This window comes from Pongo pygmaeus, chromosome 8, assembly GCF_028885625.2.
Source record: "Pongo pygmaeus isolate AG05252 chromosome 8, NHGRI_mPonPyg2-v2.0_pri, whole genome shotgun sequence".
Classification (NCBI taxonomy): domain Eukaryota; kingdom Metazoa; phylum Chordata; class Mammalia; order Primates; family Hominidae; genus Pongo; species Pongo pygmaeus.
The window spans coordinates 13,399,967-13,427,053 of NC_072381.2; the positions used below are offsets into that span (position 1 = coordinate 13,399,967).

General features: G+C 44.9%; 1 protein-coding gene across 2 annotated transcripts in view; it reads right to left on the reverse strand.

Moving 5' to 3' along the window:
• Positions 1–9,259: 9,259 nt before the first annotated feature.
• The window catches only part of PHYH (phytanoyl-CoA 2-hydroxylase), a 32,336-nt gene continuing 14,508 nt past the window's right edge, over positions 9,260–27,087 (reverse strand). Inside the window, exons 7-9 of one of the 2 annotated variants that reach the window (XM_063669562.1) lie at positions 25,294–25,443; positions 22,585–22,719; positions 9,260–9,547 (exon numbers count right to left, since the gene is read on the reverse strand). In XM_063669562.1, the coding sequence (XP_063525632.1) occupies positions 9,539–9,547; positions 22,585–22,719; positions 25,294–25,443 (294 nt within the window). In that variant the 3' untranslated portion in view covers positions 9,260–9,538. Of the gene's footprint in view, positions 9,548–18,358; positions 18,907–22,584; positions 22,720–25,293; positions 25,444–27,087 lie in introns of those variants that run through there. The other variant, XM_054436224.2, reaches the window with a different exon arrangement.

The following is a 27,087-nucleotide window of genomic DNA, read 5'->3' on the forward strand; positions in this document are numbered from 1 at the left end:
TAACCATTTTCAAGTGGACAATTGGGTGGCTTTCAGTATATTCACATTGTGTTGGGCAACCACCAGCACCATCCATCTCCAGAACTCTTTCTTCTTGCAAAACTGAAACTCTGCACGCATTAAACACTAACTCCCCATTTCTCCATCACCATTCTATTCTCTGTCCCCATTAATTTGACTATTATGGGGACCTCACATAATTGGAATCACACAGTAATTGTCCTTTTGTGTCTGGGTTAGTTTGCTTAGTACGATGTTCTCAAGGATTAGCATGTTGTAGCATGTGTCAGAATTTCCTTTCTTGACCAGGCACAGTGGCTCATGTCTGTAAATCCCAGCATTTTGGGAGGCTGAGACGGGAGGATCGCTTGAGCCCAGGAGTTTGAGACCAGCCTGGGCAACATGGCAAAAACTCATCTCTACAAAAAATAAAAAACAATTAACCAGGCATGGTGATGCATGCCTGTGGTCCTAGCTACTCAGGAGGCTGATGTGCGAGGATCACTTGAGCCCAGGAGGTTGAGGCTATGGTGAGCTGTGATTGAGCCACTGCACTCTAGCCTGGGCGTCAGAGCAAGACCTTATCTCAATTTTTTTTTAAAAGATCACTTTTGTCGCTGCTTCCCTGAATGCATGTGACTGATTGAGGCTATCATTCATTTCCAGCCCTGCTACAGCAGTTTTCCTGTGTTGCGTCTCATTCTTCTCTGTCATCATTCTACAAGCTATTGTCAGATTCATCTTTCCACAATGCAGCCAGGCACTGTGGCTCACGCCTGTAATCCCAGCACTTTGGGCGGCAGAAGTGGGTAGATCACCTGAGGTCAGGAGTTCGAGACCAGCCTGACCAACACGGTGAAACCCTGTCTCTACTAAAAATACAAAATTAGCCAGGCGTAGTGGTACATGCTTGTAATCCCAGCTACTTGGGAGGCTGAGGCGGGAGAATCGTATGAACTTGGGAGGCAGAGATTGCTGTGAGCCGAGGTCACGCCATTGCACTCCAGCCTGGGCAACAAGAGTTAAAACTCCATCTCAAAAAAAATGGAGTCTCAATCTGTCACCCAGGCTGGAGTGAAATGGTGTGATCTCGGCTCACTGCAACCTCTGCCTCCCAGGTTCAAGCGATTCTCCTGCCTCAGCCTCCTGAGTAGCTGGGATTAGCATGTGCCACCACGCCCGGCTAATTTTTTTTGTATTTTTAGTAGAGATGGGGTTTCACCATGTTGGTCAGGCTGGTCTCAAACTCCTGACCTCATGATACACCTGCCTCAGCCTCCCAAAGTGCTGGGATTACAGGTGAGAGGCACCACGCCTGGCCAAAACCATCTTTCCACAATGCAAATTTGATCATATGACAATACCACCTACAATCACCCAGTGATGCATAGCACTCTACCACCCCCTTCTTTGACAACGGAGCTGAGATTCTGTCCAGTTCTCCGCCAACCGCGTGCTTCGGAGACACCTGGACCCATCTCCTCATTGATCTTGTTGGTTAAGCCAGTCAAGTCAATCCCTTGCTAATCATTGACTTGACTTAGGAAAGGGTTTACAAACTTGAGGCAGGAAGGAAGACTACAGTAGTGCAGAAGATTCTGGAAAAGGATTCTTAACTTTTAAAAAGAGCACAAGAAAAGGATCCCTAGTCCTTAAAAGGAGACACAAAGAAAGGATAGAATTCTATTTTGCCTTTGGACGGTGTGTAGAGACACAATGCCTGGGGCCACTGCAGTCATTTTGTGATCATGAGAAGAATGATTGATTTGATGAGGACAGAATGTGCCCTACTCTGGGCTTCCAGTTATATGAGGTAATGCATTTTCTTTATTGGTTAAGCCTGTAGAGTTGACTTTTTCTGTTACTCACCACCAAAAGCATCCTGAGTTATTTACCATTGAACATGTTTTTTTCTTTTTTTGAAAAGGAGTCTCGCTCTGTTGCCCAGGCTGAAGCACAGTGGTGTGATCTCAGCACACTGCAACCTCCACCTTCTGAGTTCAAGCAATTCTCCTGCCTTGGCATCCCCAGTAGCTGGGATTACAGGTGTGCACCACCACGCCTGGCTTTTTTTTTTATTTCTAGTAGAGACAGGGTTTCACTATGTTGGCCAGGCTGTTCTCAAACTCCTGACCTCAGGTGATCTACCTGCCTTGACCTCCCAAAGCGCTGGGATTACAGATGTGAGCCACTGCACCTGGCCTACCATTGAACATTGAATAAACTCCAAATTACTATGTGTGGTGTAAAAGGACATTCATCATCCATCCGTGTTGACCTCTCCAGTTGTCTCTCCCCCTGTCTCACCCTCTGTGCTCTGAACTAACACACTCTTGCCATGCTGTGTGGATTTACCCTTTCTTGACATTCTTTCTTTGGTGAGCAGCCCTCTACTCCCTTGCCTATTGGACAAAGACTTTCTAATTCTTCCAGATTATGACTGAGCACCCTCTTCTCCTCAATGCCTCTCTCCTTTCACCTCTCCTGGTAGACGTGACCTTCTCTTCCTTGTGTGCCCCACCCCATTGTCTCCCTTTTGCCCTCACTTTTCCTTGTACATGACCCCACTTCTAGGTTCAGCCTCACTCCATGCACATAAATTTGTAGGAGATTGCTCTCCCTCCGCTGCCCGCTTCTCCAGTAGACGCTGAGCTCCTTGGGAGCAAAGACTATGTCTTATTCAGTTCTGTTTCTCCCAGGGGTTGTGATAGTGCCCAGAACATCATGGTCACTCAGTAAATATTTACTAAAGGGTATTGATGTGGAGAGCTTGGTTGAAAGCTGGGAGAAGTGGGAAGGGTGGCCAGGCAACTCTGAGGGGACAAGGGCTGGAGTGCCGGTGAGAGGTGTGTGGTGTGAGTGTGTGCACACATATGTTGGCCGGCGTCTGGGTCTCTCTGTTGAGGGAATGCATGAAAGGGTGTCTGTGTGATGGTACAAGAGCTACCCAGTGGGTGAATGTGGGCTTGTGTGAGGCAAGTCTCCTGTGCGAGGAGGTATGAAAGGGGGGTTTGTTCCAGTGACTGGGGGCATCTGTGAGACTGTTGGGAGTGAAATTCTGAGGACTGGATCAGAATTGCAGAAGGAACACATGTAAACATTTCTGATCACTCGAAATTTTGATCCGCTTAAGATCTTTTCCTAGTTTCAGCTTTCTACATATGGCTAGCTAGTTTTCCCAGCACCATTTATTACCTTACACCTTATACAAAAATTAATTCAAGATGGATTAAAGACTTAAACGTTAGACCTAAAACCATGAAAACCCTAGAAGAAAACCTAGGCATTACCATTCAGGACATAGGCATGGGCAAGGACTTCATGTCTAAAACACCAAAAGCAATGGCAACAAAAGCCAAAATTGACAAATGGGATCTAATTAAACTAAAGAGCTTCTGCACAGCAAAAGAAACTACCATCAGAGTGAACAGGCAACCTACAAAATGGGAGAAAATTTTCGCAACCTACTCATCTGACAAAGGCCTAATATCCAGAATCTACAATAAACTCAAACAAATTTACAAGAAAAAAACAAACAACCCCACCAAAAAGTGGGCAAAGGATATGAACAGACACTTCTCAAAAGAAGACATTTATGCAGCCAAAAGACACATGAAAAAATGCTCATCATCACTGGCCATCAGAGAAATGCAAATGAAAACCACAATGAGATACCAACTCACACCAGTTAGAATGGTGATCATTAAAAAGTCAGGAAACAACAGGTGCTGGAGAGGATGTGGAGAGATAGGAACACTTTTACCCTGCTGGTGGGACTGTAAACTAGTTCAACCATTGTGGAAGTCAGTGTAGTGATTCCTCAGGGATCTAGAACTAGAAATACCATTTGACCCAGCCATCCCATTACTCAGTATATACCCAAAGGATTATGAATCATGCTGCTATAAAGATACATGCACACGTATATTTATTGTGGCACTATTCACAATAGCAAAGACTTGGAACCAACCCAAATGTCCAACAATGATAGACTGGATTAAGAAAATGTGGCACATATACACCATGGAATACTATGCAGCCATAAAAAATGATGAGTTCATGTCCTTTGTAGGGACATGGATGAAATTGGAAATCATCATTCTCAGTAAACTATCGCAAGGACAAAAAACCAAATACCGCATGTTCTCACTCATAGATGGGAATTGAACAATGAGAACACATGGACACAGGAAGGGGAACATCACACTCTGGGGACTGTTGTGGGGTGGGGGGAGCGGGGAGGGCTAGCTTTAGGAGATATACCTAATGCTAAATGATGAGTTAATGGGTGCAGCACACCAGCATGGCACATGTATACATATGTAACTAACCTGCACATTGTGCACATGTACCCTAAAACTTAAAGTATAATAATAATAAAAAAAGATCTTTTCCTAAAGCCATATTTGCCATTTTTGAAGCCCTAGCTCCTAACCCTTTAATTATTTTCATTCCTACTCAACCTGCCCATGTTTTCCACACCTCTTTTTAGTAACCAGAATGGAATGAGGCAGACTGTCCTAATAATAAGCAGATCATCACCTATTATGTATGAAACCCAGGGTTTTTTTGTTTGTTTGTTTGTTAGAGACAGGGTCTCACTTTGTCATCCAGGCTAGAGTGCTGTGGTGCAGTCACAACTCACTGCAGCCTCAACCTCCTGGGCTCAAGCAATCCTCCTGCCTCAGCCTCTCAAGTAGCTGGGGCTACAGATGCATGCCACCACACCCAGCTAATTTTTAAATTTTTTGTAGAGACAATGTCTCACCATATTGCCCAGGCTGGTCTCGAACTCCTAGCCTCAAGCAGATCTTCCCACCTCAGCCTCCCAAAGCTCTGGAATTACAGTGTAAGACACTGTGCTCAGCCCAGGTGTTTTTAAAAAACATTTGTTTTATACATTTACTCTTGTAAAATAGGCAGTGTATAGGAATTACCTGAGATCCTCCAGGCCACAGGATGATGAAGGATAACATGTGTGATTTTGTCTTTTTCTTGTTTTAGAGGAAGACACAGGACCCCATCAGGGTAACGAGGAATCAACACAAGATTATGGGTGGTCTGGAGCTCTCCCCTCCTGCCAGGTTCCAGCAACATCCGAGGCACAGTCGTGACTGATTTGGGGGTGAGTTTTGTCATATTCATTGATAAATAGATCCTTATTTTTTGAGACAGGGTCTCCAGCCCAGGCTGGAGTGCACTGGTGCGATCATCCTCACTGCAGCCTCAACCTCCTGGGCTCAAGTGATCCTCCTGCTTCAGCCTCCTGTGTAGCTGGGACCACAGGTGCACACCACTATGTCCAGATAGTTGTATTGTCTTTTGTAGAGATGGGTCTCACTATGTTATCCAGGCTGGTCTTGAACTCCTGAGGCCAAACGATCCTCCTGCCTCAGCCTTCCAAAGTTCTGGGATTCCAGGTGTGAGCCACTGTGCCAAGCTCTAGACCCAATTTTAAGATCTTTTTTTACCAAGTGAAGCCTGAATAGGCTTCTCCACAAATGATAAGAACAAAAGAGAAAAATATCCAATACTCTTATTTACTCTGCAAAAGCACTCCATGAAGCCCTATTTTATAAATGAAGAAGCTAAGGTCTAGAGATGTTCAGTGACTTGCGTAGGAAGGTACATAAAGCAGCCGGGGTTTCACCTGAGGCCTGGCTGCGGGGAGCAGTCGAGGGACTCTCCAAGGAGAGCTGGGGACTGAGTGTGGGGTTTGGTCCTTTTTTTTTTTTTTTTAATTGGCTCTGTCATTGGTCTAGGAAAAGACTGCAGACCAGGAAATGCAGGTTTCAGACCAGGAGGAGATTCTGCAAATCATGTGGTGGAGAGAAAGCTGTGTTTCCTGGGGGGTTAGCTGCAGCTCCAGTGACCATACCCCCAGCGTCAAGTCACAAAACCCCCCAGGATCAATGTTGAACTGTGTCCAGGAAGAAGCAAGTAATGAAGAGTGTGGCCGGTTGCAGAGGCTCATGCCTGTAATTCCAGCACTTTGGGAGGCTGAGGCGGGCGGATCATGAGTTCGAGAGATTGAGACCGTCCTGGCTAACACGGTGAAACCCCATCTCTACTAAAAATACAAAAAATTAGCCGGGCGTGGTGACAGGCGCCTGTAGTTCCAGCTACTCGGGAGGCTGAGGCAGGAGAATGGCATTACCCTGGGAGGCGGAGGTTGTAGTGAGCCGAGATTGTGCCATTGCACTCCAGCTTGGGCGACAAGAGTGAAACTCCGTCTCAAAAAAAAAAAAAAAAAAAAAGAAAGAAATGAAGAGTGAGGGAAGGAAGACTGCTGATGGAGGAGAAGCCTGGCTTCTCAGAGAGTGGGACAGGCTCTGTCTTGGCTCATCTTCATTTCACCAGAGACTAATCTAAAAAGACTTTATGAGGTGCTCACACAAGGCACAAACAAAACAAACAGGAAAGATCCCCTTCTGTGAATTTCGGGACTAACAGGAAAACCAGAGACCTTTTTTCCTTGGGCTTGGAGTTCCTGTCATCCTTTTAACAATCTTATGTTCTTTAAAAAAAAAAAAAATTGTGGTTAAATACACATAACATAAAATTTGGCATCTTAGCCACTTTTAGGCGTACAGTTCAGTGGCATCAAGCACATTCACACTGTTGTGTGATCATCGCCACCATCCATCTCCAGAACACTTTCCACCCTGCAAATCTGAACCTCTTTCCCCATTAAACAATAACTCCCCATTCTTCCTCCGTCCTGCCCCTGAGAACCATCCTACCTTCTGTCTCTATGAATTTGACTACTCTAGGGATGTCCGTTCCATATAAGTGGAATCAGACCGTAATTATCCTTTTGCATCTGGCTTATTTCACTTAGCATAATGTCCTCAAGGATCTTCATGTTTTAGCATGGATCAAAATTTCCTTTTTTTTTTTGAGACAGAGTCTCACTCTGTCACCCAGGCTGGAGTGCAGGGGCGCTATTTCGGCTCACTGCAACCTCCGCCTCCAGGTTCGAGCGATTCTCCTACCTCAGGCTCCGGAGTTGCTGGGATTATAGGCACATGCCACCACACCCAGCTAATTTTTGTATTTTTAGTAGAGACGGGGAATTTCACCATGTTTGCCAGCCTGGTCTCGAACTCCTGACCTCAGGCAATCCTCCCACCTAAGACTCCCAAAGTGCTGGGATTACAGGCGTGAGGTACCTGCTCTGCTTTTTAAGGAACTGAGGCTAATATAGACATTTCCTGTCGCATGTCTGCTGAAGTTCTACCAAGGAAGATAAACCACAGCTTGTGAATTTCTTTGCAATTATAAGGAAAAAGCATCAGCAAGTGATCTGCGTGTGGTGTGACAGAAACACCTGCTCCAGAAATTGGAACTCCTGGATCTGCGAACTTCATATCTTACTCAAAGCAACTAAATTATTCTTCAAAGAATATGTAACCAGGCCAGGCGCAGTGGCTTATGCCTGTAATCCTAGCACTTTGGGAGGCCAAGGCAGGCGGATCACTTGAGGTCAGGGGTTCAAAACCAACCTGGCCAACATGGTGAAACCCTGTCTCAACTAAAAATACAAAAAATTAGCTAGACATAGTGACAGGTGCCTGTAATCCCAGCTACTCGGGAGTCTGAGGCAGGAGAATTGCTTGAACCCAGGAGGTGGAGGTTGCAGTAAGCCGAGATCACTCCACTGCACTTTAGCCTGACCGACAGAGTGAGACTTGGCCTCAAAAAAAAAGAGTGTATAACCCAAAATGGAGGAAAACATACTTACCCTGCCTCACATTTGTGAAGATTAACAAGCGTTACAACACTTTACAGCATTTATGGAATGCTTGCTCTACCATATGTTCTCTTTCGATGTTCTGCCAACAAGCTAGATGTTTTCACTTTTGATTGAAGATAAACCTTGTTTTCTCTGTTTTGTTGCGATCATGGCTCACTGCAACCCCCACCTCCTGGGTTCCGGCAATTCTCGTGCCTCAACCTCCCAAGTAGCTGAGATTACAAATGCGCGCCACCACGCCCGGCTAATATTTTGTATTTTTAGTAGAGACGGGGTATCGCCATGTTGGCCAGGCTGGTCTTGAACTCCTGGCCTCAACTAATCTGCCCACCTCAGTCTCCCAAAGTGCTAGGATTACAGGCGTGAGCCACCGTGCCCAGCTAAGCCTTGTTACTTCCATTTTTCAAATGAGCACTCTAAGACCCAGAGAAGTCAAGTAATTTACCCAAGAGGGCACAGCTGGTTAGTACGAGAGCCAGAAATTAAGCACAGGTTTGTTTGACCTCAAGCTCAGCATTGCTCCACTGCATTGTTCAGCCTATCTGATTAGGTAATACAGGGAGGGATGTTCAGCTCCATAAAGCATAGTAAGATGTACCCTAGGAGCTGAAGACACAGCTAACTACATTTTTCCTAAGAAAGCCTGTGTTCTTTGAGGCCTTTTGTTCTGGAGGTGAAGCACAAAAATCAGTGACTCAGGGGGACAACAACTGGGCTTTTTAATTTCTGTTCTATTGGCCAGCAATTCCCTGAACCCCCTTTTCCCACTAGAGACATCTCCAAACTCCATCCTTGCCATAATTGTTTAGATAGAGTTGGGGATGAGAGGGGCTGGCAGGAGGGATTACCCTTGCCGTGATGTTTCAAGTTGTCTCAAGCCCATGACAAAGGCTGGCTCTCTCTTATAAGAGGTATAGATTGTATCAAGGAATAGCAACTTTACGGAGAAAAAGGGATTAGAATGTTGGAACAATGAAGGCATATTAATAAAACTGTGATCATGCTTGGATAGGCATTACCAACCATAGAAGAAGTAAGTCTGAAAATCCCAAACCTTCATCAGCTGCTCAAAAGTTCCAAAGTGTCATTGCAGCACTACTGACAAGAGCAAAGGTGCAGAAGGAATCCAGGAGTTCATCAGCAGTGGATTGGATAAAGAAAATGTGGTACATATACACCATGGAATACTATACAGCCACAAAAAAAAAGAACTAAATCATGTTCTTTGCAGCAACGTGGATGCAGCTGGAGGCCATTATCCTAAAGTAATTAACCCAAGAACAGAAAAACAAACACCACCCACTTGTTTTCACTTATAAATAGGAGCTAAGTATTGGGCACACATGGGCATAAAGATGTAAACACTAGACACTGGGGACTCGTAGAGGTGGAGAGGGAGGAAAGGAAGCAAGGGTTCAAAAACTACCTCCTGGGTACTATGCTCAGTACCTGGGTGATGGGATTGCAGTGGCATAATTAAGGAATCAGAGAGACCGAGGTGTTGAGGAGGAATTATTTAATTATTTAGGTGCACCCACCCAGTCGGATTAACATCGAAAGGACTGAGCCCCGAACAAAGAGTCAAGTTACCTTTTAAGCATTTCGTGGGGCTGGGGGAGATCTGTGCAGGGGGAAGCATATCACAGAAGCAAGAAACAAAGACAGTTATTCAATTGAGACATGCATTACATCATTTCTTACTTTTCGAGGAACAACATGTTTTATGACTTGAGATTATCTGCCTAATGACCTTGCAGCTGCACAGCTAGAGAAACAGAGTCTTCACAATGCCTGGGAAGGGAAGAGAGATAAGGCTCACTAGCCACAGAAAAACAAGCAGTTAATTTTAAAGGACTCCAGCTCTTTCTCTTCTTCAGGGGGAATTGGGTTTTCTTACATACAGCTGAGTTTTTGCTTACACATTCTTTATTTTCTTTTAATTCCTGTTTCAGGATCCATTGCACCCCGAACATCAGCATCATGGAAATATATCAAAACTGCACATGTACACCCTGAATCTAAAATAAAATTTGAAATTTAAAAAATTTAAAGAAAAGGCCGGGCATGGTGGCTCGTGCCTGGAATCCCAGCACTTTTGGAGGCCAAGGCAGGCAGGCAGATCACGAGGTTAGGAGATCGAGACCCTCCTGGCCAACAAGGTGAAACCCTGTCTCTACTAAAAGCACAAAAATTAGCTGGGCGTGGTGGCACATGCCTGTAATCCCACCTACTCGGGAGGCTGAGGCAGGAGAATCGCTTGAACCTGGCAGTCAGAAGTTGCAGTGAGCCGAGATCACACCACTACACTCCAGCCTGGTGACAGAATGAGACTCCATCTCAAAAAAAAAAAAAAAAAAAAAAAAAATTTAAAGAAAAAAGAACCAATGTGTGTGTTATGAACTGTGTCCCCCCAATTACAAGTCCCTAGTACCTCAGAATGTGACGTATGTGAAGAGAGCATCTTTAAAGAGGTAATGAAGGTAAAAATAAAGTCATTGGATGTATTCGTTCGTTCTCATACTACTATAAAGAAATACCTGAGACTGGGTGAGGTGGCTCCTGCCTCTAATCCCAGCACTTTTGGAGGCCGAGGTGGGTGGATCGCCTGAGGTCAGGAGTTCCAGACCAGCCTGACCAACATGGTGAAACCCCATCTCTACTAAAAATATACAAAATTAGCTGGACATAGTGGCAGGTGGCTGTAATCCCAGCTACTTGGGAGTCTGAGGCAGGAGAATCGCTTGAACCTGGGAGGCGGAGGTTGCAGTGAGCCGAGACTGTACCACTGCACTCCAGCCTGGGTGACAGAGTGAGACTCTGTCTCAAAAAAAAAAAAGAAATACCTGAGACTGGGTAATTTATAAAGAAAAGAGGTTTAATTGGCTCACAGTTCTGCAGGCTATACAGAAATCACAGTGACATGTGCTTTTAGGGAGGCCTTAAGGAGCTTTAACTCCTGGTGGAAGGCAAAGTGGGAAGAGAAAGTTCACTTGGTTGGCTGGGCACAGCGGCTCATGCCTGGAATCCCGGCCCTTTGGGAGGCCGAGGCAGGTGGATCACCTGAGGTTGGGAGTTCAAGATCAGCCTGGCCAACATGGTGAAACCCCGTTTCTACTAAAAATACAAAAATTAGCCGGGCTTGGTGGCAGACACCTGTAAACCCAGCTACTCAGGAGACTGAGGCAGGAGAATCACTTGGGCCCAGGAGGTGGAGGTTGCAGTGAGCCAAGATCACACCACTGCACTCCAGCCCGGGCGACAGAGCGAGACTCCATCTCAAAACAACAAAAAAAGAAAGTTCACATGGTAAAAGCAGGAACAAGTGGGAGAGTGAGGTGCTACACACTTTTAAACAACCAGATCTCACGAGAACTCACTCACTGTCACGAGAACAGCACCAAGAGGATGGTGCTAAACCACTCGTGAACTCAGCCTCCATGATCCAATTGCCTTTCACCAGGCCCATCTCCGACACTGGGGATTACAATTCAACATGAGATTTGGTGGGGACACAGATCCAAACCATACCACTGGGATAGGCCCTAATCCAAGATGACCGATGTCCTATAAGAAGAGGATATTTGGACCCAGACACAGAGGGAAAATGATGTGAAGACACAGAGAGGAGACAGCCATCTACAAACCCAGGAGAGAGGCCTCAGAAGGAACCCAATGTGCCAACACCTTGGTCTTGGACTTCCAGCCTCCAGAAAGTTGAGAAAATAAATGTCTGTTGTTAAAGCCACTCAGTCTGCGGTATTTTTTATGGCAGCCTGAGCCAACTCCTACAGTGTGAGTCATGAACTAGACTAGTGGACTTCATACTTTTTGACTACACCCAACAGTAACAAATTTATTTTGCATCGTGATCCCAAATGAGCATGCACATTGGAAACCGAAGCACCACTTTCTCTTACGATGTGCAAGTCTCTCTCATCTTTTGCATTTTTTTCAGTTTATTCTATTTTGTTCTTTTTTTCAAAACTGACGTTGTGACTTACTAAATTAATATCAATGATGAGTCACCACCAAGTGGGTCCCAGAGTTTGACCTAACACCAGGCGATGAGTCTGTGTCATATAGGAGCTGAGACAGGGTGACAGGCAAGGACTGGGGAAGTGGACGTTTGCTCAGAGAAGATTCCCTTCTCCTGGTGCAGTGACCTTCATCACAGCCCTTCCCTTCTTTCTTCTCAGAATTGATTTTACCCTCTCCATGCGGCTGAACTGTGTAATTCAGGTGTGTGGGTCACTGCTCGGTGCACCTGTGTTGCAGTGGACACGGCGTCTGGGGCTATCTTCTTCCTTTTTGTAACTGATCTTGCTTTGGGGCAATCTCATTTCCTCTGATATGTGATTTGGGGGGAGGTGGTGGCATATTCTCACCCATATTCCCTCTCCCCACCTCTGCGGCCACCAGGAGGCAGCATGTGGCTCTCACTGCCTGAAAGAGCCTGTCCCCAGTGCTTTGACTCCAAATCAGGAGCCCCAGGGACAGGGGTGGGGGTAGAGGTCATCTCATCCCCAAAGCCACTGGCCTAGCCTGCCCCTTTGTGTTGTGCTACTCATAGCACGCTACTCATAGCACGTCCAGTGCTACTCATAGCACCCCCAGCGCTACTCACAGCACGTCCCCGAGCCCCAGAGAGCCTGCTGACACCATCTGTTTTCTGTTTCTCACGGTCAAGGGCAGTTTCTGTTGTTCGCAACCGAGACTCTGACTGCTACTGATAGGTACATTTAAATGGAATCCATGAAAATATCAACGTCTCCCACCACACCCCAAAGTAGGTCCTTCATGGGTTGCAAGTTACACTAGAGAGATCTGGTGGGGTGGTGGGGTGGGCTTAACATGTTGCCCTAAACTTAATCTAGATTAAACACTGGCCACATCAAGAAAACAAAATGAACTGCTGCATATCACAGGTAAGCAAGCTCTTCTCTGCACCGAGGAGGGGAGGATAGCAGAAACTTCCTGCCCGTCTCTCAGAAGCTGCAAGGTGTGAGGCCCCCAAAGCATCGCTTCAGTGGTGCAAGGTGCCTCCTGCCAAGGGACAAGGCACTTGTTGGCTTTACTGAATTTGTGCATTCATCTAGAGCGGAGTGGGCAAACTAGCGCCTCTGAGCCACATCTGGCGGGATGCCTGTTTTTGTAAATAGAGCTTTATTGGGTCCCAGCCACGCATGTTGGATTACATGTTGTCTCTGGCCGCCTTCCTGCCCCAGCGGCACAGTTGAGCAGCTGCCTCAGAGACGGCCCAGCTGCAAAGCTGAAAATATTTACTATCTGGCTCTTGACAGGAAAAAGGTTGCATCTTCTGACCGAAGGCAGAAATATCAAAACAGGCTGGGAGACAGTGTGGCCTGTCCTGCTGGGTATCCAGCCCCCAAATCACTCCCAATTTCTTCCTGTCCATTATTTTATTTTAAAATTTTATTTTAGCTTCTAAACGAGTAGTAAATTTCATGTGGTTCAAATCAAAATTAAATCAATGCAAAAAGTCCTGTTTCTTCGCCTCCCCAACAAACACTGTGTTCCAAGAAATGCCAAGCCTGAAGAAGAATGAAGGTAAGTCTGACATTTTCAGAGGCCCAAGCAAGACTCTGGAATCTCTCAGAGCAAATATAAACCTCCCCAGGCCAAAGCATTATTGTCTCTGAATGATTGTGACTTTCTGGAGATGCTGGGCCAGGGGATCGCCAGTTTGGGAGCGCTTTAAGAATCACTGTACGAACTTGGTAACAATGCACATTGAGAGTGCATCTCAAGCCCAGATCTTGGTTTCCAACAGTTCCCAATAAGTAGAACCAGGGTTCCTTGGAGAAATGGCTCATTATAGGACAAAGGGCAGGAACATACAAGACAATCCTGGAGCACCTTGTAGTGCCAGAAAGTAAGGAAATAATAAAAATAAAATAAAATAATAAAAAAGCAAAAACTGTGTAGTTAGCTCATGCCTGTAATCCCAGCACTTTGGGAGGCTGAGGCAGGAGGATCGCTTGAGCCCAGAAGTTGGAGATCAGCCTGGGCAACATAGGGAGACCCTGTCTCTACAAAAAAATAAATAAATAAACAAAATTAGTTGGGCATGGTGGTGTGCATCTGTGGTCCCAGCTACTCAAGAGGCTGAAGTGGGAGAATCGCTTGAGCCAAAGAGGTCAAGGCTGCAGTGAGCTATGATTACACCAGCCTGGGTGACAAGGTGAGAGTCCGTGTCTAAAAAAAAAAAGGAGAGAGAGAGAAAGAAAGAAAGAAAGAGAAAGAGAAAGACATATCTGATCATCAGTTCCTGTCCCAGAGTGGCAGAGAAGGGGAGGGGAAATTATCTGGGATTAAAAGGTGGTTTAGATGACTGATGCAGTCATTTGCCAACAACTGTTTGAATATGTAGCAGAATCTCCTTTGATTTGTTTTATGATCAATGAGACCACTCTTGGAAGCAGTGATATTAAAATTTAGAATGGGTTGGGCGTGGTGGCTCACGCCTGTAATCCCAGCACTTTGGGAGGCCAAGGCCGGTGGATCACTTGACGTCAGGAGTTCGAGACCAGCCTGGCCAACATGGTAAAACCTCGTCTCTACTAAAAATACAAAAATTAGCTAGATGTGGTGGCACGCGCCAGTAATCCCAGCTACTCAGGAGGCTGAGGCAGGAGAATTGCTTGAACCCGGGAGGCAGAGGTTGCAGTGAGCTGAGATTGCACCATTGCTTTCCAGCCTGGGTGACAGAGCAAGACTCCGTCTCAAAATAAAATAAAACAAAACAAAATAAAATGTAGAACGGCCAGTGAGGCTTAGAGCAAGTGTCCACAATGCCAGGACAGGTCCTGGAGGCTCCTGGGCAGGCTGGCATTACCAGTTGGGTTGCTAGACTTGGTGAGGGAGGGGAGGAATCTCAGGAGAGGGGCTGGAGCAGCTGGGAAGGAGGGGCAGCACTTCAGGGACTGAGGAGCTCAAGACGAAGGCTACTTACCAGCCATGAGAGCCTTCTTTTTTTTTTTTTTTGAGACAAAGTCTCGCTCTGTCGCCCAGGCTGGAGTGCAGTGACGTGATCTCTGCTCACCGCAACCTCCGCCTCCCGGGTTCACGCCATTCTCCTACATCAGCCTCCCGAGTAGCTGGGACTACAGGCGCCTGCCACCATGCCCAGCTAATTTTTTGTATTTTTAGTAGAGACAGGGTTTCACCATGTTAGCCAGGATGGTCTCGATCTCCTGACCTCGTGATCTGCCCGCCTTGGCCTCCCAAAGTGCTGGGATTTCAGGCGTGAGTCACCACGCCCAGCCTAAGAGCCTATCAATGTGTTGGCAGCGGGATGTAGCAGCTACGCTCCCAAGCTCAGCGCCCACTCTGGGGAAAGCCAGCTTCACCTGAGGATACTTTGCAGCGCTGTCCTACAGCTCCTGTGACCATCTTCCCTTTTGCTTTTCTGCACCCATTTTTCATCCTTCCCTTGTTCCCAAAGGCTGCTTTATTTCTTCTCGGGGTAAAGAAGAAATGTCTTCACTAAGATATTAGGATCCAGTGCTATCATTCCAGAGGTACTTGCATCTTAAAAGACAATGTTGGCTGAGACAGGAAAATCGCTTGAACCCGGGAGGCGGAGGTTGCAGTGAGTCAAGATCACACCACTGCACTCCAGCCTGGGCAACAGAGCGAGAGTCCGTCTCAAAAAAAAAAAAAGAGAGAGAGAGAGAATGTCTAGAAAGAGGTTTGGTCCTCAAACTCATGGTGAGTGATGGAATCTCAGACATGGGTGGGATCATTCTCAACCCTTTTCCAAACATGCTGAGCAGGGGCCATCTGTGGGACCTGCCTTGCTCAGGACAATGCTGTTATCAACTGAAGTGCCACATTCCTGTACTCATGGTATCTGACTGATGGTCCCTCTGTTACATATTTTGAACATCATCAGGTACAAACCCTTGGCTTCTTCTTCCCCTCCCTTCCAGGACACCTAACAAAGGCCTTCAATGGGCTTCAGACTTGACATCAGGTGGCTTCAGGCTTGAAATGAATGAGATGGAAAAATAAGCTATTTAGCTTATTTTTAAATAAGCTTATTTATAAATAAGATATTTATCTCCAGACATTCCAGCTATATACGGCTAGTTGAAATCTGTTCTCTGGCTTTTCTACCACAAGGTATCCTCTTGGGCCTAAGAGACCAGCATTCAGCAAGTCGGCCACAGAACGCCCATAGTGATATGGAAACTCCTCTATCTCATTATGATCAAATAAATGCAAATTACAATAATCATATATACCACTTTTCTATTAGATAGTAAAAAATAAGGCCAGGCATAGTGGCTCACAGCTGTAATCTCAGCACTTTGGGAGGCAGAGGTGGGAGGACTGCTGGAAGTCAAAAGTTTGAGACTAGCCTACACAACAAAGTAAGACTCCATCTCTCAAAAAAAAAATGTAGGCCAGGTGCAGTGGCTCATGCCTGTAATCGCAGCACTTTGGGAGGCCGAGGCGGGAGGATCATGAGGTCAGGAGATCAAGACCATCCTGGCTAACACGGTGAAACCCCATCTCTACTAAACATACAAAAAATTAGCTGGGCATGGTGGCGGGTGCCTGTAGTCTCAGCTACTCGGGAGGCTGAGGCAGGAGAATTGCTTGAACCCAGGAGGCGGAGGTTGCAGTGAGCCGAGATCGCGCCACTGCACTCCAGCCTGGATGCAGAGCAAGACTCTGTCTCAAAAAAACAAAACAAAACAAACAAACCAACCCCCTCCCCCCCAAAAAAAAACACAGAAAAAAGAGTGGGGGAGGGGGAGGCTCCAAGCACACACAAGGAGCAAAGGCCTCCAGTTTTCCCAAGCTATTAGTCTCAAAATTCACAGAAAAGGATCTTCGCAATTTGTTTTGTTTTGTGATTTGTTTGAGCACCTCATAAAGTCCTTTTAGACTAGACTCTGGTGAAATGGACATGAGCCCAGGACAAATCCCGTCCCACCTCCCCTCAGTCTGATGAAATCTGGTGGAATTCCTTCCCCGACTCTTCATTTTCCGGCCAACCCTGACTCCCACCTTTCACAGGACAGGTCCGCATGGACAGTTTGAGGCACCCTACCTCATCCTGGTATCTAGTCCCACTTCATAGAGTAGGTGCTTGGATATTTTAGCTGGGCGCGGTGGCTCACGCCTGTAATCGCAGCACTTTGGGAGGCCGAGGTGGGTGGATCACTTGAGGCCAGGAGTTTGAGACCAGCCTGGCCAACATGGTGAAACCTCATCTCTACTAAAAATACAAAAATTAGCTGGGTCTTGTGGCGTGCACCTTTAGTCCCAGCTACTCGGGAGGCTGAGGTGGGAGAATCACTGGAACCCGGGAGGCAGAGATTGCTGTGAGCTGAGATCACACCACAGCACTCCAGCCTGGGTGACAGAGCAAGACCGTGTCTCAAAAAAAATTAAAAAAAAAAAAAAAAAAAGAGTGGGTGCTTGGATATTTCTTACATGCACTAATGGACAAAAGGGACATGGATCAGATGGGAAATGAATGTTTCCTGATGGCAACCAGTTGGTTTTCACTCACAAATGCACATGGGAAATAACAAATTGCTCTTCAATATTCCTACTGAAGTTTAGTTTTTCATATTCACTTTAAATTTGAAACAATTTAGAGTTTATTCCATAACAAAGCAGGGTTCCCCCCATGTTGTTTACACAGGCATTCCTTAATTACTTTTTATTTCCAATCATCCCATAATCTAATTTCCTTAGAGCCTGTCAGTGATGTGCCTTCTCCAGTTCCCAGCGGGAGCTGAGCTTCATTTGGCTGTCCTCACAAACAAAACGGCACACATGGCAACACTAGATTTAGGAAAACTTGTGCTTAACAGAATGACAAGAAAGGTACTCTGTTATTTCTTTCTTACTAAAGCCCTAACTAGAATTTGTAAAAATAAGGACTATGTCTCCTTGCTGCCCTCAGCTGGTACCGAAAATATGGTGCTGTCTTGAAATAAGTTTGTTCAGTCCATGCTCACTCCAAATCCAGGGAAAAGTATCTAAAAATTTCCCTATAGCTTGAAAGAGGTTAGTCTTCATTCATAAATGTGAAAGGATTCCAGCAGCCCTACCCAATAAGATAGATCAAATGAAGTCACCCTCGTCTTCATTCTTTTTATTTTTTTATTTATTTTTCTTTTTCTTCTTTTTTTCTTTTCTTTTCTTTTTTTTCTTTTTTTTTTTTTTTTTTGAGACAGGGTCTTGCTCTGTCGCCCAAATTGGAGTGCAGTGGCGCGATCTCAGCTCACTGCAACCTCCGCCTCCCAGGTTCAAGTGATTCTTCTGCCTCAGTCTCCTGAGTAGCTGGGATTACAGGTGCATGCCACCATGCTCGGCTATTTTTTTTTTTTTGTATTTTTGGTAGAGATGGGGTTTTGCCATGTTGGCCAGGCTGGTCTTGAACTCTTGACCTCAGGTGATCCACCCGCCTCGGCCTCCCAAAGTGCTAGGATTACAGGCGTGAGCCACGGCACCTGGCTCTCGTCTTCATTCTTTAGGAACAGAGGAAAGGACTGGAAAGAACAAGTCTCCTTGTTAAGGGAATGGTTGGGTTGAAGAAATCACAGGAGGAAGCCCTTGTCCGAGCAGGAATATTCACTTTATTTGGACTCCATGACACCCTTCCTATGCCCTTGACTAAATGTGAATGTATTATACATTGTTTTAGATTTGGGGAAAAAAAAATCTCTTATGACATAAAATTGGTAGGGAATGGGTTTATCAGAAAGGAGATACAAAACACACCCTAAGCTCCAAATCATTCACTTCTTGGGTAAAGAGCTAACTGAATGAAAGAAATTGATTTAACACTTAAATTATACACCAACCACCTTTATTGGCTGCCAGCCTAAATTAGTTTTCCTTAAAACAGTAATATTTCACTTTTACTGTTTTTCTTTTTCCCATTAAAGCCACACCATTGTGCTGCAAAACTAACTCTATGCAATTAAGAACCTGATACATGTTTTCTGCTTTTAACAAGTGATAGAAAAGGTTACATCATCCCATTAAGAAAACATTTTCCTTAGACATTTTGTTTGGTTTTGTTGAAAGAGTTATAGCAGATGGCTATTTCAAAGATTGGTTCTTTCTCCTTTCACAAGTCGAGCTCGAAACATCCAAATATCCTGGAAATAATACCAAACAGAGTGAGTTTATGGAATACTTCAATCTGCCCTCCATTTACCTTCAATTTCACCATAGCACAAAGTTGATTTCTAGCCTCTATGAAAGGTTAAATAGGGAAAATAATCCCTGTAAGTTATATTGATTAGTAAACAAAACAACTCAAATTAAGCTACTTACTCAACTCTTTTTTAAAAATTTTTTGGGGACACAGTCTCACTCCATTGCCCAGGCTGGAGTGCAGTGGCTCACTGCAACCTCTGCCTCCTGGGTTCAAGTGACTCTCCTGCCTCAGCCTCCCGAGTAGCTGGGATTACAGGTGTGCAACACCACGCCCAGCTAACTTTTTGCATTTTTAGTAGAGACAGGGTTTCGCTACGTTGACCAGACCAATCTCAAACTCCTGGCCTCAAGTGATCTGTCTGCCTCAGCCTCGCAAAGCCTCCCAAGTGCTGGGATTACAGGTATGAACCACCACTCCTGGTCTACTTAACCGACTTCTAAAACAGTGTTAACTAAATTAAGTCAGTGGGTCCCCCAGCTGCTGTCAGTTCTGTTTTATTCAGGATATTTGTTGGTGCCAGGTAACAACATAACTGGGTCAATGTCATGTCTGGTTACAAAACAAACAGTTCACTGCCATTTTTCTGCATAATTTTTTTTTTTTTTTGAGACGGAATTTTGCTCTTGTTGCCCAGGCTGGAGTGCAGTGGCACCATCTTGGCTCATTGCAACCTCTGCCTCCTGGTTTAAATGATTCTCCTGCCTCAGCCTCCCAAGTAGCTAGGATTAGAGGCATGTGCCACCACACCCAGCTAATTTTATATTTTTAGTAGAGACAAAGTTTCGCCATGTTGGTCAGGCTGGTCTCAAACTCCTGACCTCAGGTGATCCGCCCGCCTCAAACTCCCAAAGTGCTGGGATTACAGGAGTTAGCCACTGCACCTGGCCTGATTACTCTTATGTTACTTGTCTGAGCCATTTTGAGTGTTCTACTCCTGATGAGATGATAATAGTGAACATGGTATCAAGGATTACTGCTTTGTTTGGTGGGTTTTTCCCCCTTTGCCCTTAATAAAATAATTTAGATGGTCTTATTTCTTGGTTCGTGTTTATTTTTGAGCAAACAGCAAGGTATGGTGGAAAGAATGATTTTCAAATTTGACCTGACTCTGAAATGAAGCTTTGTCACTTAGCTAGCTTAGATCAGCCTCTGGGACTTGTTTTCTTGTCATTGACAGCATGGAGCTTATACTGCCCCACTGGGTTTTGGTGAAGAAAATAAGAAAATGAATATGAATGTGCTTTTGTACTTTACAGAGAACTATGTAGCAGAGGTTAATATTGTTATTCTAAATATAACTTACAGAGTAATTAAACTAAATGTGGGAGGTATTCATTTAGCACAACCTTGACAAACCTCAAACATAACGTATATATATTTGTTCTCCCTTAAAATTTAGGATGTTAGCTCAAAGCTCCAGTTGACAAAATGTATAGGCATTTTAGGTACTGAACAAAAAGAGAGGAAGGACAGGAATTTCTAGGACCTGCAAATGCAAAATCAGAGCATTTTCAGAGGTGGGACACATTTCCAGGTTCTAAAGGGAGAAGCAAGATTCCTTTTGTTGTTGTTGTTGAGACAGAGTCTTGCTCTGTCGCTCAGGCTGGAGTGCAGTGGCGCTATCTGGGCTCACTGCAAGCTCCTGGGTTCACGCCATTCTCCTGCCTCAGCCTCCAGAGTAGCTGGGACTCTAAGCACCTGCCACCATGCCTGGTTAATTATTTGTATTTTTAGTAGAGACGGGGTTTCACCGTGTTAGCCAGGATGATCTTGAACTCCTGACCTCGTGATCTGCCCGCCTCGGTCTCCCAAAGTGCTGGCATTACAGGCATGAGCCACCGCGCCCGGCAAGAAGCAAGATTCCTGAGCTGCGAAGGTATTTCCGATGATTCCCGATGGCATGGTAGCATGGCACTGGTGCACAGGGACCTACGACATGCTGAGGAGCCCACAGTTATCACTGCACTCAGTCTATCTGGGGGGCCTGCATGCATTTATGATGATCTAATGCAAATTTAAAAAATAGAATCAGCTTCTTGGTTCAGAGGTTGAAATGTGCATATTCTACGAAGTAAGTATGCTTGTTTATTTGCCTTGATTGATAATTTGTCTATTAATGATCAGCAGTACCGAATATCCACGGGTGAAAAACAAATAATTTGAGCCTGAGCAACACAGTGAGACCCTATCTCTACCAAAAAAAAAAAAAAAAAAATAGCCAGGGCACAGTGGTGTGTGCCTGTAATCTCAGCTACTAGGGAGGCTGAGGCAAGAGGATTGCTTGAGCCCAGGAGGTTGAGGCTGCAGTGAGCTGTGATTGCCCGGCTAACAGAGTGGGACCCTGTCTCTAAAAATAAACAGTTAGTTAATTAAATTTAAATAATTTACAAGTGATGATGTGTATTAACTAGGAAACCATATGAAATATTGTCAAATGCCTGTTATTGATAAGCATTAGTTATCTTAAACTTCTGCTACATGCAAACTAGGCCTCTCATAAAACTCCAGATGCAAATTTACCAAAACAGAAACTTGCTCAAGAATTGCTTTCTGGGCATCTTACTGGATTTCCTAATGCATAAATACTCTATTATTTATTTATTTATTTATTGAGACGGAGTCTCACTCTGTCGCCAGGCTGGAATGCAGTGGCACAATCTCAGCTCACTGCAACCTCCAATTCCCTGGTTCAAGTGGTTCTCCTGCCTCAGCCTCCCGAGTAGCTGGGATTACAGGCATGCGCCACCAGACCCAGCTAATTTTTGTATTTTTAGTAGAGACGGGGTTTCACCATGTTGGCCAGGAAGGTCTCGATCTCCTGACCTCGTGATCCGCCTGCCTCAGCCTCCCAAAGTGCTGGGATTACAGGCGTGAGCCACCTCGCCCAGCCATAAATACTCTATTCTATACTAATAAACACGGCCTGTGATTGGATCTCAAACCTATAACTTTCCTTCTATCCCTTCAGAAGTCTTTCTTTTTTTTTTTTTTTTTTTTTTTGAGACAGGGTCTCACTCTGTCACTCAGGCTGGAGTGCAGTAGTGCAATCAGCTCACTACAGCCTTGGCCTCAAGCTTCAAGTGAGCCTTTCAATTCAGCCTTCGAGTAGCTGGGACTACAGCTATGCTCCACCCCACCTGACTAATTTTTATTTTTATTTCTTTTTTAGTAGAGATGGAGTCTCGCTATATTTCTCAGGCTGGTCTCCAACTCCTGGGCTCAAGTGATTCTCCTGCTTTGGCTTCCCAAAGTGTTGGGATTACAGGCATGAGCCACCATGCCCAGCCAGAAGGCAAGATTTTGTCTTTGATTTTCTCTCATCTCAATCTGTAGTTTTGTTTTCCTTTACTATCCTGTGTGAAACAGGACGGCCTGCACACCTCTAGACAGCCCTAAGACATAAAGAAGCAGCAGGAAGTTCTCGAGCCTCCTGCACAGGGGCACAAGTGTAAATGGAAATTCCATTGTCATTTTTGGTGGGGGCTCAGCGATGTCCCTAAAATGAATCTAAACCCAAGCACTATATACTGTCAAATAAACTAGGTCTGAGAATTATGAAGCATCTGAAGAAAAGAAAAACCGGAGATTTTTATCTTGCTATTGTATAAAAACATACCTTCAAGTCCACGCTATTTTCAGCTCCATAGAACTTATGTGCTATCCCTACAACTTCCTTCTCGATGTTTTCTTGACTGGTGCCCTTCACGTCGATGTAGTGGCAATCGGCACTGGCGAAATGGCAGGAAATTGCCTGTGCAAAGTGAACAAATTGATATTGCAGAAAAAACATCCCATGAATACCAGCGACCAAGCAGGGAGTCTTTCTTTTAGAAAGTCATTTATTTCACTCAGTATGTGATTTCTAAATGGAAAGTCAGGTCCATTGCGTCCTGTGTCAATCTCTTTGTAACTAAGCCTGTTTCTGTTTCCAGCTAAAAGTTAATTGAGAAATTTCAAAAAATCGTTAACCAGATGTGACATTTATTTTTGAAAGGTATATATGGGAGAGGGAATGGAATTATGTCAGCAAGAGGTCTTTAGTTTTTTCTTTTAGCATTTGATTTTCCTAATGAATGGGTATCCCAAAGTCTTAAGAAGGACTGCATTCCATGGCAGTTTATCTCAAAAGTTAGTTACCTGGTCCAATTTGGGATGGATTGTTATTTCAGTGGCAATAGATTATGCAAAGAACTAAAAATACCTTGAGAAAGAAAATAATGCAGACACCTTCTCTCAAATCAAAAGGACATTTAAAAGCCAATACCGTGACATATATTACCCCTCTTGCTTCCTTCTGAGGGTAAGGATGAAATTACTTGGTTCTCCCTATTTTAGAAAAAGTTATAAACAGATCTAAGCTGCAAGGCAATCATTAAAACTTACCTTTTTTGTCACAAGTGATCACGCTTGTCAGAAAGACTTTCTACGTTGCCCCAAACAACAAATTTCTAGGGAGTGGAGTCACAAACTCCATTGCCTCTGTAAGCCCTGGTGCCATACGGCACTGTAACAGAGCCCAAGGCAAAGGGAAAACACACACCCCTATATCTGTATCTTTATGTAATTATAGTAATATTTTTCCAGAACATTAAAGTCATTCAGCCTGGGCATGGTGGCTCATGCCTGTAATTCCAGTACTCTGGGAGGCCAAGGCAGGAGGATCACTTGAGGCCAGGAGTTCAAGACCAGCCTGGGCAACATAGCAAGACCATGTCTGTATAAAAAATGAAAAACTAAAATTAGCCAGGTGTGGTGGTGCATGCCTGTAGTCCCAGCTACTCGAGAGGTCGAGGTGGGAGGATGGCTTGAGCCTAAGAGTTCCAAGCTGCCGTGAGCTATGATTGCACCACTGCCCTCCAGCCTGGGCAAAAGAGCAAGATGCTGTCTCAAATAAATATATAAACAAATAATAAAAAATTTTAAAATAAAGGCATTAAAAAACATTGGGCCAGGTGAGATGGCTCACATCTGACATCCTAGCATTTTGGGAGGCCGAGGCGAGACGATCACTCGAGGCCAGGAGTTCGAGACCAGATTGGCCAACCTAGTGAAACCCCATCTCTACTAAAAAATACAAAAATTAGCCGGGCGTAGCGGCATGTGCCTGTAGTCTCAGCTACTCAGGAGGCTGAGGCAGGAGAATTGCTTGAACCTGGGAGGCCGAGGTTGCAGTGAGCTGAGATCGCATCACTGCAATCCAGCCTGGGCAACAGAGTGAGACTCTATCTCAAAAAAAAAAAAAAAAAAAAAAAATTGGAAAATTGCCAAGTCAATATATTAAAACCCACAACATGATTTGCGTCGTTGTGCCTGCACCTCGCTACTTGCACAGCTCTGAAGGTTGTGCTAGTGTGGGGTCCAATCGTGTCTTTTATTTAAACTTTTGGCATTGTGTGTAGCCAATACATTGGGTATTTTGCATTAATTTTGATTTTTTAAAATTTCACATGAAAATATTACTAAACTCGATTGCAGAGTCTTTTTTTGGCATCCCCTTACATTTTACCCCTGGAGAGAGTGCCCCAATTTGTCCCACCCTAACCCTGACCCTGATGAGGCTGGTGGAAATATGAATGAATGGAAGACGAAATTTGGCCCCTAACCCATGGCCTCAGGAGACAACAGTGATTTTTTTTTTTAAACAGAGGTGGGGTCTCGCCATGTTGCCCAGACTGGACTAGAGCTCTTGCTCCCAAGTGATCCTCCCGCCTCAGCCTCCCGAAGTGCTGGTATTACAGGCATGAGCCACTACACCTGGCTTTCATAATCAATTTTTTTTTTTTGAGATGGAGTCTCGCTGTCACCCAGGCTGGAGTGCAGTGGCACGATCCTGGCTCACTGCAGACTCCACCCCCTGGGGTTCACGCCATTCTCCTGTCTCAGCCTCCCGAGTAGCTGGGACTACAGGCGCCCGCTACCTCGCCCGGCTAATTTTTTGTATTTTTAGTAGAGACGGGGTTTCACTGTGTTAGCCAGGATAGTCTCGATCTCCCGATCTTGTGATCCGCCCGCCTTGGGCCTCCCAAAGTGCTGGGATTACAGGCGTGAGCCACCGCGCCCGGCCCATAATCAATATTGACAAGGTTAGGATCCTGAGGTCACCTGGCTTCTTACTGATAAGAGCACAGAAAGCCCAAGGTAAGCAAATATATTTCCTGGTAAATAAACTAGACTAAAGTCCAGGTTGGTTAAAAGCCACAAATCTTTAAAATGTTAATGCAATTAAATTAAAATTTTATTCAATTAATTTGAATTAAATGAATTAGATACAATTTTTGTTTCTAACCCACACTTCTGCGGCAGGTGCAGCAATGTGAATGCTTACCTTCCGGAATCCCTGGGTTTTGTTCTGACCAGATCCGTGGATCAGCAAAGGATGGAAGAAAACGGTGTCGCCCTTCTCCATCACCAGGTGCACCCGGGTGTTGTTATCCTCGTAGTCCTGGATCCCGTGGAACATTTTGTTAACTCCCCCCTAGAACAAGAGGCAAGCAAAGTCTACATTTGAGGAAGTAACATAATTAAAAACATTGTCAATGGTTCATCAGGGAAAGCAAACATGAGGGAAATAAAGCATTTCTTTCTCCCAAGAGAAAGAAATGTCTAAATTAAATGCTTACATTTTTTCAGTATACAAAAGCCTCTCAGATATCTGGTTTTTAAGAGTCATATGTTGGCCGGGCATGGTGGTTCATGCCTGTAAGGCCATCTCTTTGGGAGGCCAAGTTGGAAGAATTGCTTATGCTCAGGAGTTTGAGATCAGCCTGGGTAACATGGCAAAACCCCATCTCTACAAAGACTGCAAAAATTAGCTGGGCGTGGTGGTGCCAGCCTGTGGTCCCAGCTACTCAGGGGGCTGAGGTGGGAGGATCGATTGAGCCAGGAGGGGGAGGTTCCAGTGAGCCATGATCACACCACTGCCCTCCAGCCTGGACAACAGAGCAAGACTCTGTCTCAAAAAATTATGGTAATAAAAAAAAAGAAGTCACATGTTGATATTAAAATCACTGAGTTTTTGGAGCAAATGAACAATGTGGAATTTCCACCTGCCCTTCATGACTGCATTATATATGAAGATCTAGCTTAGCTTTGCCTTTTGTGGTCAATGCAGGCAACCACCTATCTCCTGGGCATTTCCAGCCTGAATCTGTAAGTGTTCCCAACATGTTCTTCTCCTCACCCACAACTTTAAATAAATCCTTCATCTCTTACTCAGGAACGTCTCTGAGAAACTATTTCCCCAAAATAGGGGGAGAAATGCTCAATTTTTCTGAGCTTAAAGGCACTTATGTTACATCCAGAATAATGAAAGAATAGTAAATTAAAACACTGTGTTTGTTTGTAATTATTTCCCAAATTAGTTACTACTTTAGGTGATGGGGTTATGTCTTTATTAAAGAAATTGACATGAGAAGCACCTTAGGAGTCAGGGTAAGGGAAGCAGCCCATTCCTCTTCCTCAGAACATCCCCAGTTCCTTTTGGGAATGATGACATCCCTCTTAGACAGCGCTGAGACTCTGACCCAGAGCCCTTCTCTCCTGGCCAGGGTGAATGTGTGACCCACATTAAGCTAATCATACCTCCCACTCTGCATCTGAGCAGGGTATCTGAGACTCCACACGCTCTGGAAGCCCTGCAAACTTTTCCCTTTGCCTTCTGTCAGCCAAAGCCCGCTGCAGTTGCATGCACCAAACTTTAAACCTTAGCGTCAATGATGAGTTTCACATTAAATGGTTTTATATCAGGATCCAGACACTCACATATTTTCATTTGACACTAATTATTGGTGCAAGAAATCTGAGATGTTCTATTATTATTATTATTATTATTATTATTATTGTTATTACTGAGATGGAGTCTTGCTCTGTCGCCCAGGCTGGAGTGCAGTGGTGTGATCTCAGCTCACTGCAACCTCCATCTCCCAGGTTCAGGCAATTCTCCTACCTCAGCCTCCCGAATAGCTGGGACTACAGGCACACACCACCATGCCTGGCTAATTTTTGTATTTTTAGTAGAAACAGGGCTTCACTATGTTGGCTAGGCTGGTCTCAAACTCCTGACCTCAAGTGATCCGCCCACCACGGCCTCCCAAAGTGCTAGGATTACAGGTATGAGCCA